The sequence below is a fragment of the Ambystoma mexicanum genome, chromosome 1p, assembly GCF_040938575.1.
Source record: "Ambystoma mexicanum isolate Mex_15411 chromosome 1p, UKY_AmexF1_1, whole genome shotgun sequence".
NCBI classification, from domain to species: Eukaryota; Metazoa; Chordata; class Amphibia; order Caudata; family Ambystomatidae; genus Ambystoma; species Ambystoma mexicanum.
Window position 1 is genome coordinate 1,304,052,758 of NC_090921.1, and position 16,618 is coordinate 1,304,069,375.

The 16,618-nt window shown below is 49.4% G+C and overlaps 1 protein-coding gene across 1 annotated transcript in view; it reads right to left on the minus strand.

The window, feature by feature from the left end:
* Positions 1-16,618, minus strand: part of NUCB1 (nucleobindin 1) — a 684,805-nt gene that overhangs the window by 174,262 nt on the left and 493,925 nt on the right. The window contains exon 10 of the mRNA XM_069606079.1: positions 9,824-9,913. Coding sequence (XP_069462180.1) covers positions 9,824-9,913 — 90 coding nt within the window. The remainder of the gene's footprint in view (positions 1-9,823; positions 9,914-16,618) is intronic.

Here is a 16,618-nt window from a genome sequence, read left to right on the forward strand (position 1 = left end):
ACCAACTACTAGGCACGCGACAATCTGGGTTCAGACCTCAGCACGGCACTGAGACTGCACTTATAGATCTCAAAGCCCAAAATCGATGAGCTGAACGACAAAGGAAACACAGCTATGCTACGCCTCCTTGATCTGTCGCCGGCTTTCGACTTGGTCGACCACACTGTACTTTGCAAACACTTAGCATCGGCCGCCCACTTCTCAAGTGAAGCTATAGTCTGGGTCCAATCCTTTCTTGACAATCGAAGTATGCAAGTCTTCTCCACTTCAGCTTCGGCAGACCCTATTCAAACAACATATGGAGTTCCCCAGGGCTCATGTGTCTCGCCAACTATGTATAATATCTTTACTAAGCCTTTATTCGACGTATCACCTACACAAACTATGCAGATGACACCCAGATCCTCATTCCCCTTTCGGGCAGTTTCACTGCGGATACAGCATTAGTAAACGAAATCTACATCCTCATTCAGCCATGGATGGCATCCCATGGCCTCTGCCTGAACGACGATAAAACAGAGATCCTTATCCTTGGCTCTTCTGTTAACCTAAACAAACAAACTTGACACCAACTACAGCGCCTTCAACATCGACGGCAACATAATTTCAGTTGGTAAAGAAGTCAAGACTCTTGGCTTCTATCTGGATTCCACACTATCACTAAAAAATACAAGTAAATTCCATGGCCTCATCCACCGCCTACACTGGCAAACTTTATAAAGCATGCAGACCCTTCCTCTCACTAGCAAGCTGTATTATTCTAGCCAATGCCCTTATCCTATCAAAATTGGACTACTGTAATGCACTGTATGTAGGAGCTAATAAATACATCATCAACAAACTACAAACATTGCAAACAATGCGCTCAGAACGGCCCTGAACCTACCTACTAGAGAGCATATATCTAACGTTAGGAGAAACTACAACCGGCTAAAAATCAGCGATAGGATCCTCCTCAAAACTGTTACATTAACCTTCAAATGTCTAAATAATGCCGCCCCCCCATACCTGAAGGAAAAAATAACAAGAAAATCTTCTGCACGACCAACCAGGACAGCCAACTCCCATTGCCTCCAAATACCTAGATTCTGTCTAAAATAAACAGGAGGCAACAGCTTCCCTGTACAAGCAGCTCAGCAATGGAACGCACTACCAGTTGAGTTAAGAAGGGACCAGTCGTATGACAGTTTTAGACGTAGCACCCGCACATGGCTACGCCACAATGACCACTAGACCCATGACCTTAGATGCCTGCTCTCATGTCCTGCCTCCCATGTACCAATTGTTGTAACTGTGATACTGTGCCTGCAAATATCCTCTTTATCTGTATATATCTTTAACCAAGCAAACTGTAACCATGCTTTAAATATTCTTGTCATGTTGTGCGCCAAGCTACCTAAGGGTTTGGGGCGCCCTATAAGTAATAAACACGCACCAACACGGACACAACTGGCCCTGCCTTGCCCTATCCAGCCTGCACGTCCCTGCGGCACACCTCAGGTACTATCCTTCGGTTTACACGCCATCCTGACTACCGTCACTCTGTGGACATGAACAGCATTACTGATCTCGGAGCCAGGAGACTTGCCTGGTCAATTCACCCGTAATTTCTGTCACTCACACTTGTCCATATTGATGCTGAGCCTTATGGTCGCTTTCAGACCACATCTGAATTGTGTCGCGCCAAATAGCTACTCACCGGTGATCAGGCCGGTGCCTCTTGCCGCGCCTAGCCAGTTATATGCTAGTTCATATAGTTCATTTGTTGTTTGCACTACCTCTGCACGCCGTGAAATATGACTCTACCACGATATGTTATGATCTTTTCAGCATCAAAGTAAATACGGTAACCTGTCCCATCAATATATCCGGCTCAGGCCAACGTCACGGCATTGTCAGACCCTCTTCTTAGAGCAGGAGCTTTGGCTGCTCCCTCTCCCCTTTTGCACCCTAGCTACAACCTCGCATTTAGCCTTTGCCTACTGTGTTTGCTTCATATGAACTGCCCTTTTGCACCTAGCAACAATTTCGATTTTAGCTTCTGCCTACCTGTGTTTGCTTCATTTGAACTGCCCTTTTGCACCTAGCAATAATTTCGATTTTAGCCTGTGCCTACCTGTGTTTGCTTCATTTGAACTGCCCTTTTGCACCTAGCAACAATTTCGATTCTAGCTTGTGCCTACCTGTGTTTGCTTCATTTGAACTGCCCTTTTGCACCTAGCAACAATTTCGATTTTAGCCTGTGCCTACCTGTGTTTGCTTCATTTGAACTGCCCTAGCTACAACTTCGCATTTAGCCTGTGCCTACCTGTGTTTGCTTCATTTGAACTGCCCTTTTGCACCTAGCAACAATTTCGATTTTAGCTTGTGCCATCTGTAGCGGTATTACTGAAACTGCCCTTTCTGCACTATAACAGCAACTTCAATCTATAACCTCGGCTGTGCTTTAATTAAAATTGCCCGTCTCCGCACCACACCAGCTAGTTCAAATCTTGCCCCTGCCTATCCTACTGCGCCAACAACCAAACTACCCACGCTCTCCTCAATTCCAATTATGATCCATTGGCTCATACTCACCATGTTCCCTTTCTGTATCTTAAACAATAACACTCCATGTAGCAATAACAGCTACATACCATACAACAATGGACTAGCCAAACTAGGCTGCCCTAGGCACCACCCCATCCCCTGCCCCACACCCTTCCTCCCCTCCCTTCCACCTTTCTCACACACCCCCCACCAACAACTCTTCGCTAAAAGTAAGGCCACACCAGCCAACATCCTACCTAACAGTACCAACTCAACAAATGCCAACCATACTGCCTCCAACCTTCTCCTTCCCAACCTATTAGATCACTGTCCCACAACTTACCCCACCTTCCAAGACCGCAATAATAGACTTGGCGTTAGACTCCCCACCACTTCTAGCAAACTGCCTACCAAACCTATGACTAAAACTTCAACCACTAAGGATAGTGCCATGACCACTAACGCAACTGCTCTAAAAGGTGCACTACTCAATGTTAGATCTCTAGTAGCCCACCCCACCGAAATTGCTGACATTATCCTCTCAGGAGACCTCGACTTCCTTGCCACTACAGAAACTTGGTTACATGAAGCAGCAGGACCCTACCTCACTCTGGCCCTCCCCGACAACTACTCCATCCTCAGAGCAGACAGACCTAATGCTCGCGGAGGAGGTGTAGCTATCATTTTCAAATCCTCACTCGACTTCAGACACATCACCTCCCCCCCGCTAAAGTCCTGCGAGCACCTCACCTACAAAGTACAAACTACCCCCAAGAGTACCATTACTGTGCAACTAATATATAGACCCCCAGGCCCCACAGGATCCTTTGAGGAAGGCATTACCACTCTCATAGCAGAGAACACCAAACCCCACTCCCAAAATATCATTTTAGGAGACTTCAACTTAGGATTTAATGACCCTAACGACTCTCCAGCTGCCTCCCTGGCCAACGCCTTATCCGAGCACGACTTCACTCAAGTCGTTACACTACCCACCCACCAGAAAGGTAGAACCATAGATTGGATTGCAGCCCACAACTGTAATATCACCTGCAAAGCCCCACAACCACTTGCATGGACTGACCACTCCCTCATATCATTTGAAATCAACCTAAATAATCCCAACCCCAAACAGAGCCCCTGTGCACCAGCCTGCCTGTCTAGAAACAAGCGCAATATCTCAGCAGAGACCCTCACACCTCTGATCCTCCCTTCGCTAAACACACTGCCTGCCACTGCCGACCTGAACCTTCTAGTCAACACCTACAATGATGCCCTCACCAGCGCCATTGATACTGTCGCTCCCCTAAAGGAACGCAAAGGTAAACCCATAGCCCACTTGAACCCTTGGTTCACACCAGAACTCAAATCCATAAGAAAAAAGAAAGCCAAGATGGAAGCCTTATAGAAATCCAACCCCACTGCAGAAAACAAATCTAATCTCAAAACCATCTCTTCCTTCTATAAGAAAGAGATAATCCGCACTAAAAAGGAAACCTACAATACTAGAATAAATAATGCCCAATCGTCGGTTAAAGAACTCTTCACCATCCTGAAGGAACTAGAAAACCCTAACCCTCCTACCGATACCTGCGTGAAGGACAAGCCTTGGTGCACCAGTATCCAAAATGCCCTCGCCAATAAAATTACTGGTCTCCAAATCAAAATTGAAACCAAAAGACAACAACTCGCCAACAGCAATGCCCTCACTCCTAGCGCACCCACCCCGACCCATAACACCTCTGGCTTCACTTTCAAACCGGTTACTATTCCTGAAATCCAAAAAATCATAGCATCCCTCAAACCTTCTAATTGTAAAGGGGACAGCTGCCCCGCCCAGATCATCAAAGATGCTGCACGAGACCTAGCCCCCTTCATCTCCAAACTAATAAACCTTTCATTCTCAACCAATTCTGTACCTAACAACCTGAAACAGTCCTGGGTTCTGCCCCTCTTAAAAAAACAATCTCTCGACCCGGCCATACCCACCAATTACAGACCCATCACTACGGTCCCTTTCCTGCTAAAAATCCTCGACAGAGTCGCCTACCTGCAAATCCAAGATTACCTGGAGACCAATCAACTGTTAGGCCTGCGTCAATCTGGCTTTCGTCCTCAACACGGAACAGAAACAGCCCTCGTTGACCTCAAAAGCCAGATTGATGGCATCAAGGACAACAACAAAGCAGCCATCCTACTCCTCCTAGACCTCTCAGCAGCCTTTGACCTGGTTGACCACAAAATACTCTGTAACCACCTTTCATCTGCTGCCCACTTCTCACACTCTGCTGTCACTTGGATACAATCTTTCCTAGCCAACAGAACCATGAGGGTTTTTTCATCTTTGGCTGCAGCAGACCCCATCCCCATCACATGCGGTGTCCCACAAGGGTCCTGCGTCTCCCCTACCCTCTACAATATCTTTACCAAACCCCTCTTTGACAAATTGGACCATCTGGGTGTCACCTACACTAACTACGCGGATGACACCCAGATACTCCTCACCATCACTGGCAACTACAACACTGACGCCACCAGGATCAACGAAATCTTCGCCATCATTCAGGCATGGATGGCCATACACGGCCTCTGCCTGAATGATGAGAAGACCGAGCTCCTCTTGGTCGGCTCCCCCAATAACCTACAGAAACTCAGCCCTGACTACTCCAAATTCATCATAGATGGCAACATCATTCCAGTTGTAAACCATGTGAAAACCCTAGGCTTCTACCTAGACGCCAATACCAACCTCTCCAAACAAGTTAATATGACCGCCTCAGCTACCGCCTACACGGGGAAATTAATTAGGGCTTGTAAACCCTTTCTATCTACAAACAGCTGCCTCATTCTGGCGAGGGCCCTCATACAATCTAAGCTCGATTATTGCAACAGCCTCTACCTTGGTGCCAACCAAGCTATAATCAAGAAACTTCAGATCCTCCAGAATAATGCGCTGAGAGCAGCTCTAAACATTCCCAGGAGAGAGCACATCTCACACATAAGACTAGCTTGTAAATGGTTATCTATCCAACAAAAAATCGACTTGAAAACCCTCTGCCTCACCTATAAAGCCCTAAATCACCTTGCCCCCCAGTACCTCACCAACAAATTCTCCCTCAAGCCTAACACAAGACTCACCAGATCATCCAATACTCTCTGCCTCACCGTGCCCAGATTCTCCGCCAAAAGAGCGGGGGGCTCAAGCTTTAGTGTCCTTGCCCCTCAACTCTGGAACACCTTGCCACTGAGTATTAAATTGACCAAATCCTTCCAACTGTTCAGAAGATCAGTCATTAGCTGGCTTCTAGAGAAGGAAATCCCCAGATAAATTAAGCTCAGTCCCACTTGCGTTTACTGTACATACCTTGAATAGATGATTGTCTTAGACCTGCACCAACTGTATATATTGTACATACCTTGAAATGCTCCTACTGCCTGCCTGTATACTCTATATTTGGCATCTTAACGCCACAATTGTATAACTGATTATTTACTGTAATTATGTAACCTATCCTTAAGCGCCCATTTACCCCTGGGTCTGGAGCGCTATACTAAATAAAACAAACAAACAAACAAACAAACAAACAAACTCTGTGTTTTGGATCTCTAAACCTGATTCATCTTGAGAGATGCAGTTTTCCGAAACCCACGTTTCTTTGAGACCTGGTACTTTCTAAATAGTTGCTCTATAAGTGGGTTTGGGAATCGTTCAGGGGTGTTCCCATCCGTCCTTCTCTCAGGAGGACCTGGCACTGGATAAGATATTGGCACTGTGACTTGTCACACCAGTGTAAGGCTATTGCTTGGTTTCCATGGTTCTCGAATCTGGTAATTAGTATTTGGTGCTGTTGATTGATCTAGTAATTGTGATTTCTCAGCACCGCTGCTATCCATTTCTTCTCTCAAATGATCAAACATGTCTGTTACTAATTTGGTACACCGTGTAGGTCTAAAGCCAAACTGGGCTGGGTCAAGTCGGTTGCAAACCTCTACATGTTGTTGTGGCTGTTAGATCACTGCACGTTTGAGTACGTTTGAGATTTTCTACTCGACATGTGACCACGGACCTGGATCAATATTGTTAAATCTTCCCTGATGTCGCTTAGTCCCCATTCCTTCACTTGTACACTCTTCAGAGGGCCACTAGGACCTCACCTGTGGTTAGGGGTTTGTTCCTCTGGGTTAAGGGTCTTTATTTACTGATCTTGCCAAGCTGGCCGTCAACTGCAACCTTCTCAACTGCTGCTCCAAGGGCTCCACTCTATAGGCTGGTCACTGGAACAACGCAGTCTTCATTTCTTTGTTTAGCTCTGCTGTTGGTGGTACTTTCCCCATCAAGTGTTTGTTGTAGTTTTCCATGGTTGTATGCCTACTGTGCAGAGCTAGCACATACAGAGCCAACCTGTTGGGTTCCCCCACCCACTGTTGTTCCTAATAACCTCTGAATTCTGCAGTTCTGTCGAGTGAAGCTCTCTGACTGGACTGCCTTTATTGGGGCATCCTACTTCCAGAGGTCTTATCGCCAACTGCTTACAGAACTCTGTATACAGAACTCCTATTTATCCCCCCATAGGAAAATACTGGAACATGGGAAATTATGTTTGAGAGACCTATGAACCTCAATCAGGGTTCTGTCGGACTTTGAGTACTTGTTTGAACAGGCCATGGTGCTGTGAGACCACTTTCTGTATTTATACAAACTATGAAAAGTTATTTTACCGCTACGTGTACATGTAGTAGTTTTCTTTTGTACTACTTTATGATACAAAATAGTTTAGATAGATTTTCTCAGGCACTAAAAGTAAGCTCCCTGTGAGTCAATTTGATTGACTTATTTGCACCCTAGAAACAGAGCTGAAGAAAGATATCCCAAACAGGTGGGAAAATGGCCCTGCTGGCCGCAAGGCAGGAAAACAAAATAGCAAAAACACAGACCGATGCAATCTGTGCAAAAAGTGTGTCTGGCAAATGATTTTGCAAGAAAACAAATACCTCTCTCCTGATTGATACTTTGATCAGGAGCTCTTCATCTTGGTGGTCCCCTCAAGCAGACAAATTGAGTTTAGTTTCTCAGACTGCATTGCGCTGCACCAGGCAGTAAGTCCTCTCAAGGGAGAGAACCGTGTGTGGCTCCTTTTCTCAGTCTCTTCCAAGCACCTATACCTGCAGGTGAAGCCAAACCCAAGGGTGGCAGGCCTGCTATGTTTCAGCAACTCCCTACTAGATTTCCTCTGCCTTCCCGCACTGCTGGATGACAGGTGGGCAGCTTCTGGCTCCTTTCAGTCTCTTCTTCAGCAATCGTTTGAGGCAGGAAGTTGGCAGGCAGACTAGCTTGGCCCCCTTGTCGAGGCCTGGAGCATCACAGGTTCGAGCGTGGGGCTCTCCAGACTCTCTGCCTTCTGCTCATACAATGTACGAAAAATACTGGTGGAAACTAACGGTTTCCTCTTCCTAATGACTTCTCAGATAGGAGAGTACACCATGTAAGAATGTCTCAAGTGCCCCGGTCTGGGGTAAGTGAACAGGCATTAAAATAGATGACACTACACCAATTCTATACTCCACTCAACATGGTTTAAACAAATGTGCATTTATCAGGTAGATGTGTCACAGCCATTGAGAATGAGACTCAGGGAATGATGTGGAAAAGCACATTTTGAATCCATTATTCACATTATATGCCAATTTGTCTTTTTGAGTCTTACACAAAGTAGTAGCACTGGAGCGTTCCTTCCCTATAGTGCTTCACAGGCATTATGAAGCTTATGTTCATTACGGGATGCATTCAATAAAGATTACAGTGTAGTAAAGCAAACATATGTTTTTTTTTCACATCAGTGAATACAAAAAATACAAATGATTACCATGCTGATTTTTCTTTTTTAATTACTGAAGTTTGAACGAATGTAGAAAAACAAGTGACAGAAATAATTGCCCTGTTTTCTATAGGTTATATCAAAAGGTTTTTCTAAAATAAATACCCCGGCATCCATCCCATTCTAGTGTTGAAGATTACCGTGTAGATCTCATTTAATAACAAAACACAGATTTTAAAATGTTATGGGTGCAGTAACACAGTTGGCCACCTTTACATACTAATAAAGTTATATTTATTCAGCAATTGTGTTTCCCACAGCGAGTCTAAATAGTGGACAGACTGATGGGAATGGCGGCTGCACACATTGCAATTAAAAAGCGAGAGGTAGCTCACAGCAGTTCAGCCAAGTCCTCCTCCTAACAATATTCACCTGACCCAAGATGTTTTACCACAGCACACCTTTTTAAAAATGATATTGTATTTACTGAAGCGTTTTTTTTAGTCAAGTACCCAGTGCAAAGCCAGTTCCCAGTGTCCCAAATCCCTCATCAGTGAACATCTTGTACATTTAGACCTTTATCCTTTAACAACTAGGTCATGACCTGGACAACTGACTCATACCTTCTTTGGCTGGTATTTATAAAGAAGAGCTAAGTAGAGCTCTCTATGCAGGCGACAAACAAAGCCTTTTAGACATTTTCACTTTTCCCCTTGCCTTCCGTAGCAGAGGCTGATATGGTAAAGATTTGCACAGGAACACTAAACTTCAAGGCATTGGGCCTCATTACTAGATTGGAGGTAGCCTTGCCGGTAAAACTGGCAAGGCTACCTCCAAACTCACATCCGGGTCCGGCACCCGCGAATGGGCAATTACCGGGCTATTCTGGCCCAGCCGGACCCGGTAATTGCCCTTTCGCGGGTGCCGCCCCCGGTACATCCCCATAGGGCTCAATGGGAATGGAGAAGGTGGTAGCACCAGTACCGTTAATAACGCTACTGGTGCTACAGTACTGTTCTGCTCGCGGGTGCCGGTACGGCCACCAGGTCAGACCTGGTGGCTGCAAGGGCACCAGCGAGCAGAACTCTTAGCATGGCGGTACGGTAGCAAAGGTGCCGGTAGCGCTAACGGCCCCGTTGTTGCCTTACCACCAGACTTGTAATGAGGCCCATTGCTGTAACATACTCTGCCAGTCCCACATCTGTTAATAACCATTGAAATGTGCTGCAATTGTGTATTCCCCAGAGCAGAAAGACCTGCCCCTTTTCAATACTATTCTCATAGCAGCAAGGTCTGTCGCACTTCTATGTTCTCAGTGGAGCTCTACATACAAACATGAAACTTCTTCTCCAAGTTTGTCACAATCCAATGCCTATGCTCGATGCACTAACCTTCAAGCCAAATAACTCCACCTCTCACTCCCCAACCCCTTCCAAACCATCCATCTCCAATCCATGAGACAATTTTCTAAGTCATACCTCCCATTCGTGAGGGTCATTAAAATCTTTCCTCTCAGTAGATTTTATGAACTCCTCTAGCGTCACCATACGATCCTGGTTGGTATCCACCTAGAAAAAAAAGTAACAGCAGTAAGTATGTTGAACAGTGGGACAATTCATTCCACAAGATGACCCTATCACAGCCCCGACCGCTGTATGCAGCAATCTTGATCTCTCAAAAGACTGTGCTACAGCAAGGCACCTATTGTTGGGCAGAAATTAGGGAGGGCCACCCTATCAAGCAATTGGATCCAAGCACCCGTAAGGGGCAGATTCAAGCCAGAGAGAGATGCTGGGGTTAAGCCCCTGTTAAGGAACAAGTTACTTACCTGTAACTATTGTTCTCTAGCATGGATTCACATGTTATGAATATTCCCTCTCTTCAGGCTGAGAATCCTCGGTAAAAGAAAAAACAGTTTCACTTTCACTTACAAACAGAATTTCTCCTTTAAACCAATCACTGTCCTCTGGGTCATACTGCCCCCATCCAATGACAGTCCTCTCCCTAAACCCCTGCTCTGGCAGCCATCTTCAGATTTGGTAAGCACGTAAATCCATGCTAGACCCATTCTGGAGAACAATAGTTACAGGTAAGTAACTTGTTCCTTCTCCAGCATGGGGTCTGGCATGCATTCACATGCTCATGAATAACGTATGCACAGCAGTACAACATTACACAACCACGGGGGTGGCAAGGCTCAACAGAAGAAATTGACTCTTACCTCTGGAACAGACTCACCTCAAGCGAACAGGTTGCGTAGCACTGCTTGGCCGATTCTGGCCTCCTCCCCGTCGACGTAGTAGAACTTTGTGAAGGTGTGTGCAGACCTACACTTAGCAGCTCTGCAGATGTCCAGCAGGGGCACACCAGACAGCAACGCCATCATTGCAGCAATCGCTCTGGTGGAGTGGGCTGTCGGGGGGCCGGACAGCTGTCGGTTCGCCAACCGATAACATTGTGTGATGCAGCCGGAGAGCCACCTTGAGATGGAAGCCTTGGACAAGGCTTTCCCATGGTTCACAGGACCAAAGTTCACAAACAGTTGAGAAGTCTTGCAAAAACGTTGTGCGTGTCACATAGAACTTCAGGGCACGAGCAAAGTCCAGCGAGTGCAAGGCCCTTTTAGCCAGTGACGAAGGCTTCGGGAAAAACACAGGTACCACCAAAGGCTCGTTGAGGTGGAATTCTGACAGGACCTTTGGCATGAAAGAGGGGTGTGTTCGCAGCACCATCCTTGATTCGTGGAAAGTCAGCTATGGCTACTTGCAGGATAGGTCCTGGATCTCACCCACTCTCCTGGCAGAGGCGATGGCCACAAGGAAAGCAGTTTTCCACGAGAGGAACTTGAGAGGGGCCTGATGCATAGGCTCAAAGGGGGCCCCTATGACCCTCGTTGGCACCAAGTTGAGTTCCCATGCCGGGGCAGGAGCCTTCACCAGCGGGAAAGACCGAAACAGTCCTTTGAGGAACTCCTTTACGAGTCGATGAGACCAAAGTAAAGATCTTCCTGGAGACCTGGTGTAGCGGGAGATAGCCGCCCAATGTACTTTGATGGAGGCGTGCGCCAGTCCGGTCTTGGCCAAGGATAGCAAGTACGGAAGAATCTGCGGGCTGTGACCCTCAGATGGGAAATCTTCTGAGCCTGTCACCACGTTGCAAAACGCTTCCATTTGTGACCGTAGAATTTCAAAGTCGACAACGCCCTGGCCTTGGCAAGGACGTCCCTCCAGTCCACCGGCAACTCATATCCTCTAAACTCTAAGGCTGCAAAAGCCAAGCCCTCAGGTTCAACAATCCTGGGTCGTGGTGAATGATTGCTCCTCCTTCTCTGGTGAGAAGGTCCAGATGCCACATCTGCCTCGGCCATGCAGGGGCGATGAGCATCATCCTGCATTGGCACTGTACGAGTGCATTGATGATCCGTAGCAGGAGAGGCAACGGAGGAAACACATACAGAAACAGGATTTCCCACGGGAAGGAGAACGCGCCCCCCAAGTTCATCGGTTGGTGGAATCTGCTGGCAAGCTTCTGGCATTGGAGTTTGGCGCCATCTCAAACAGATCCACCTGCGGCCTGCCCCACTGACAAAGATGTGGTCCACCTTGTCCTGCCGAAGTTTCCACTCGTGGCAGGAGCGCAATTCCCTGTTGAGGGAGTCTGCAATGGTGTTCTTGACTCGCTCTAGGTGAAGAGGAACGAGGAACATCCCTTGTCCGATGGCCCAGTGCCACAAATCCTGAGCCTCTTTGGAGAGCCCTGGGGATCGAGTGCCCTCCTGCTTCCTGATGTAGAACATCGTGGTGGTGTTGTCGAGGAAGATTCACACCACCTTGCCCTTCAGAGACTGAAGGAATGACTTGAGGGCCCAGAACACTGCCCATAGCTCCAGGAAATGTATATGGAGATACTCCTCCGGCAGCCATAGGCCTCTGATGTGCAGACGTCCGGTGTGGTCTCCCCAGCCCTCCAGGGAAGCGTCCGTGGTGACAGTTTCCTGGCATGGGGGTTTCTGAAACCCTGTGCCTCGGGCGATGTTGAAGCGAAAGCTCCATCACCGTATTGCCCGACGGAACTCCTCGTCGAGCAGGATCTTGTCCGCGAAGCTTCCGGACACCTGTATCCAGCAAGCGTCCAGGAACTCCTGAAGAGGTTACATCCGTAACCTGCAGAGCTGGATAATGTAGATGCAAGAGGACATCATGCCGAGCAGCATCTTGACAGTTCGCACCGTGGTGGTCTTCATTAACAACAGGTATTGTACTGTCCTCTGAATGGCCGCTACTCTCTCCTCCGAGGATGACCCTAGGCAGGAGACTGTGTTGAGTCTGGCTCCTAGGAACAGCGCGTTCTGTGATGGCGTCAAGCAAAACTTCAGTTAATTAATGGAGAACCCCAGATCTGTCAGCTGGATGGTCGTCTGTGTGTCTGACTGCTAACTCCTGAGAGCTGGCCCGGATGAGCCAGTCGCCGAGGTACGGGTACATGTGTATCCCCTGTAGATGCAGATGGGCCGCCACCGGTGCCAGGCACTTTGTGAACACCCTGGGGGCCGACTTCAAGCCGAAAGGAAGGGCCTTGAACTGGTAGTGCCGCCCCGGCACTACGAGGCGTAGACACCTTCAGTGATTTTTGTGAATGGGTCGTGGATGTAGACGTCCTCCAGGTCCAGCAACGTCAAAAAGTCTCCTTTTTCCAATTGGCCGAGCATCTGCTGCAATGTGACTATCCTGAATTTTTGGGACTTGAGGTACTTGTTCAGATGTCGCAGGTCCAGAATGGGCCTCTAGCCTCTGGTCGTCTTTTTGACCAAAAAGTATCTGGAATAGACTCCGGAGCCCCGGAGTCATCAGGGGACCACTCCATCGCCCCTTGTCGTAGCATGGCCAGTACCCTCTCCAAGAGCTGAGGAGGGATGTGCTGCTCCTTCCGGGCCACCAGAGGGATCCGTGGACACTTGTGCTGAAACTCCAGGGTATGTCCTTGGGCGAGAGCATCCAGCACCCATCTGTCGGTGGTGATCTTTTCCCACTCGCCGATGAATCCCGTCAGCCGGCCTCCCACCGGGGTGCACGGGTGGGGGCCCGACGTCCTGGCCGGTTTTGGCTTGCTTTGGCGCCGGCGTCCTTCCTTGCGGACGATGGCGGCACTGGCCTCCTCCACCCTAGGCCTGGAAACTGCCCGAGTCATGGCTCTTGAAGGTTGGCAGTATGATGAGGAAAAACCTTTTGACAACCTGCTCGACTTTCCTCTGGATAAGTGAAAGGAAGAGCGGTGCTGTTGAAGCATGCCCAGGGAACGAGCCGTCTCTGTATCCGCCTTGATGGCCTGCAGGGACTTGTTGACGACTTTCCCAAAAAGGTTATCTCTGTCAAAAGGCATGTCCAGCACCCTCGCCTTGATCTCCTAGTGGAAATGTGTGGCCTTCAACCAGCTCTGACGACTAAGGCAGACATCGTTCCTCATCTGCCAGAACCCAGTGTCGGCAATGTCCAACGCCACTGTGATGGCGTGATCCGATGCTACCTCTCCCCCCTGGAAGAGAGCGATCGCCTCCATCCTCTTGTCGTTGAGGAGGAACTCCAGAATCGGGCCCAGCTTGTATCACAGCTCCCTGTCGTACCTGGCTAGGATCGCCAGTGCGTTGGCCCCCTTGATTGTGGATGCCGCGGTGTAAATGACCTTCCTTCCCATGGCATCTTCTTCCCCTTGTTGTCCGGAGGTAATGAAGACGAGGACGGGTTAGCCAACCGTTTCCTTGTGGCGGCCGAATCCAGCGATGGTTGTAATCTCAGGCCTCTTGGCCTCGCGCCTCTGGTACAGGAAACCCTCCTTCTTAGTTTCCTCTGGCACAAGCTGGAAAAGCTCGGAGGCTTTGGCGACCATGGAATGGAACAACCCCACGTCGTTCGGTGGGGACGCCCTGAACTGCGGGGCCCGTCGCCCACTGTGATGATATAGTTGTCTGTCGTGGCCGTATCCGTCCCCATCGGGGCTGAGGGTGCCCAGCGTGCATGTGGAGACTGAAACAGGCGTGTTGGATGACACTTCCTCCTCTTTGCTGGAGGTTGATCCGGGGCCTAGGGAACCATAGAAACCGGGCCCTGTGGCATCCTCTTCTGGACTTCTGACACCGAAGTGTGGAGGGTAGATAGGGTGTCCAGAGATACATCCCTCGGGCTGAAATGGCGTGATTGCAACACTAGGCCCCGGGCTCAGAGATGGCATCCTCTTCTCTGATGTGCCCACAGACTTCACCAAAGTCACTGCAGCGGTTTCTTGCCTTAGAGGCAGAGACACCTTCAGCGCTGTGGGGGTTACCTTTACAGGGTCAGCCCCTTTCGCCTTTGAGCGAGCAGGCGCCACCTGAGCCGCTCAGGCATTCTTGGGCAGTTTGGCTGTCTTCTCCTCCGGCCCTGGCTTCTCGAGCTTTTCTCGCAGCTTAGCTGTGTCTCCTTCGAGGAGGAGCTCGATCGCTGGCTGGCGATGGAGGCAGATGGTGATGTCGATCGGGCCCTGCTATCGCGGGACCCGCTTGCGCGGCGGCCTGGACAGAACTTGACTTGCAGTGCTTGGCCATAGATGAGGCGCCTTCAAAGGACTTAGAAGCCTGCTTCTCGGACCGACCAGTCCTGGGTGAGGCATGACCCTGCTCGGAGCCCAGGGCAGAAGCCTTGCGTTCAGCCACGCTGCCAGTCTACTGTGCCGATCCTTCATCGTCTTCTTGGAGAAGCCGAGGCAGATGTTGCACTCTCTTTCCTTGTGATGAAGGCAGCAGAGGCATTGGAGGTATTTGTCCTCCACAAACACTTGGTGCAGGGCTTGAGGAGGGATCTTCCTTCCTTCTCCTCAGTCATGGTCAGAGGACGCGAAGTAGGCCCGATGGCTTTCTGGAAATTTCAAAGAATTCAACGATCTTTGCCCTTGAGGGGTGCTGAAATTCACTCACAACGGATCCCTACTGTCAGCAGTTCGAGAAAAGAGCACACAGGCTCTTTTTTTTAGAACAGAAATAGAACGTTTTGTCATCACATAGCAAAATTCGACGACTCCTGACACAAACGTGTGGTAAAAATCTGAAGGGGGAGGGGGTGTGGCCAGCCAAGGACACCAGCCGATGCCTCTTCGGTGAGCTCTGGGACCCCTTCACCGTCCTTTGGCCCCAAAACCCCCTTAAAAAGCTCGACTGCCCGGGGAAAAAAGCTCTGTGGGTTCCCGAATGCCTGGGGAGCCAGCTGTGCCTATCCGAAGGACTACGGAGGCCTCACGGAGGAGTAGCGAGAGGAAGAGCAGGGGCTCAACGGACCATGCCAAGAAGGCGGACGAGACTCACGTTGGCGCCCGGGGAGATGACAGACTACCCCCGGGGAAGAAGTGAGCTGAGTGGCAGGCAGCCAGACGAGATCCGGAGGCCGCAGAAAGTGCCCAGTTGCAAGCTCCCGGCTGTCAGATGCAGAGTGCCCCGGCTCGGTGAACGGAGCCTAAGTGCGGTGGTGAGAAGGCCCCCCCCACCCCAGCGTGCGGGAAGCCTCAAGATGTGAAACCGGGGACCATAGCGCGGTCCGAAAACATGTGGGAGTCCAAGATGAGCCTGGTAAGGAGGTGCTGGGGTGGTCGGGACAAAAGTATAAGCTGCTATAAAGTTACGCAACCCAAAGCGGACTGCAGAAGCCGCCCGCACCCCCAGCAGGATTGCCGTGAGGGAGCCGCGGGGAAGATCTATGCAGGCGAGGGCTCCAGGCTTCCCGAGTGTCATCTAGCATATTAAACCACACACGAACAGTCACACAACCCAAAGCAGGCTGCAGAAGCCACCCGTGCCCCCAGCAGGAATGCTGCAAGGGAGCTGTGGAAAGGTATATGGGGCTGGGGCTCCGAGATTCAAAGGCGCCACCAAGCAAATAAAACCACGCATGAATTCCAGCGAAAGTGACTGGGGAGCGCGAGGCATTTTAGACAAAACACACGACAGGCTAATGGACCATTATATAATCATAAGTGTTTAAGGTGGTGAAGAAGCACTAAGGAATGCCCCTGGGCAGGGGTACTCCCCTTGAGGGGCAAGAATCAGCAGGGGCAACCCAAGACCCCTGAGCGGCGAATAGGCAAATGCCATTTTTGTCACGGCAGAACAGACAGGAAGCCCCTACAGCCTTCTGTTGCCCAGCAATTTAGCAGCGCACCCAGAAAGCCCATTAAAGCGGTGGGAATCATGACCATATCGAGACAAGCAGCAGAAGAGCTTAACATTAGCCACATGATCCGAAGCGCCCAGG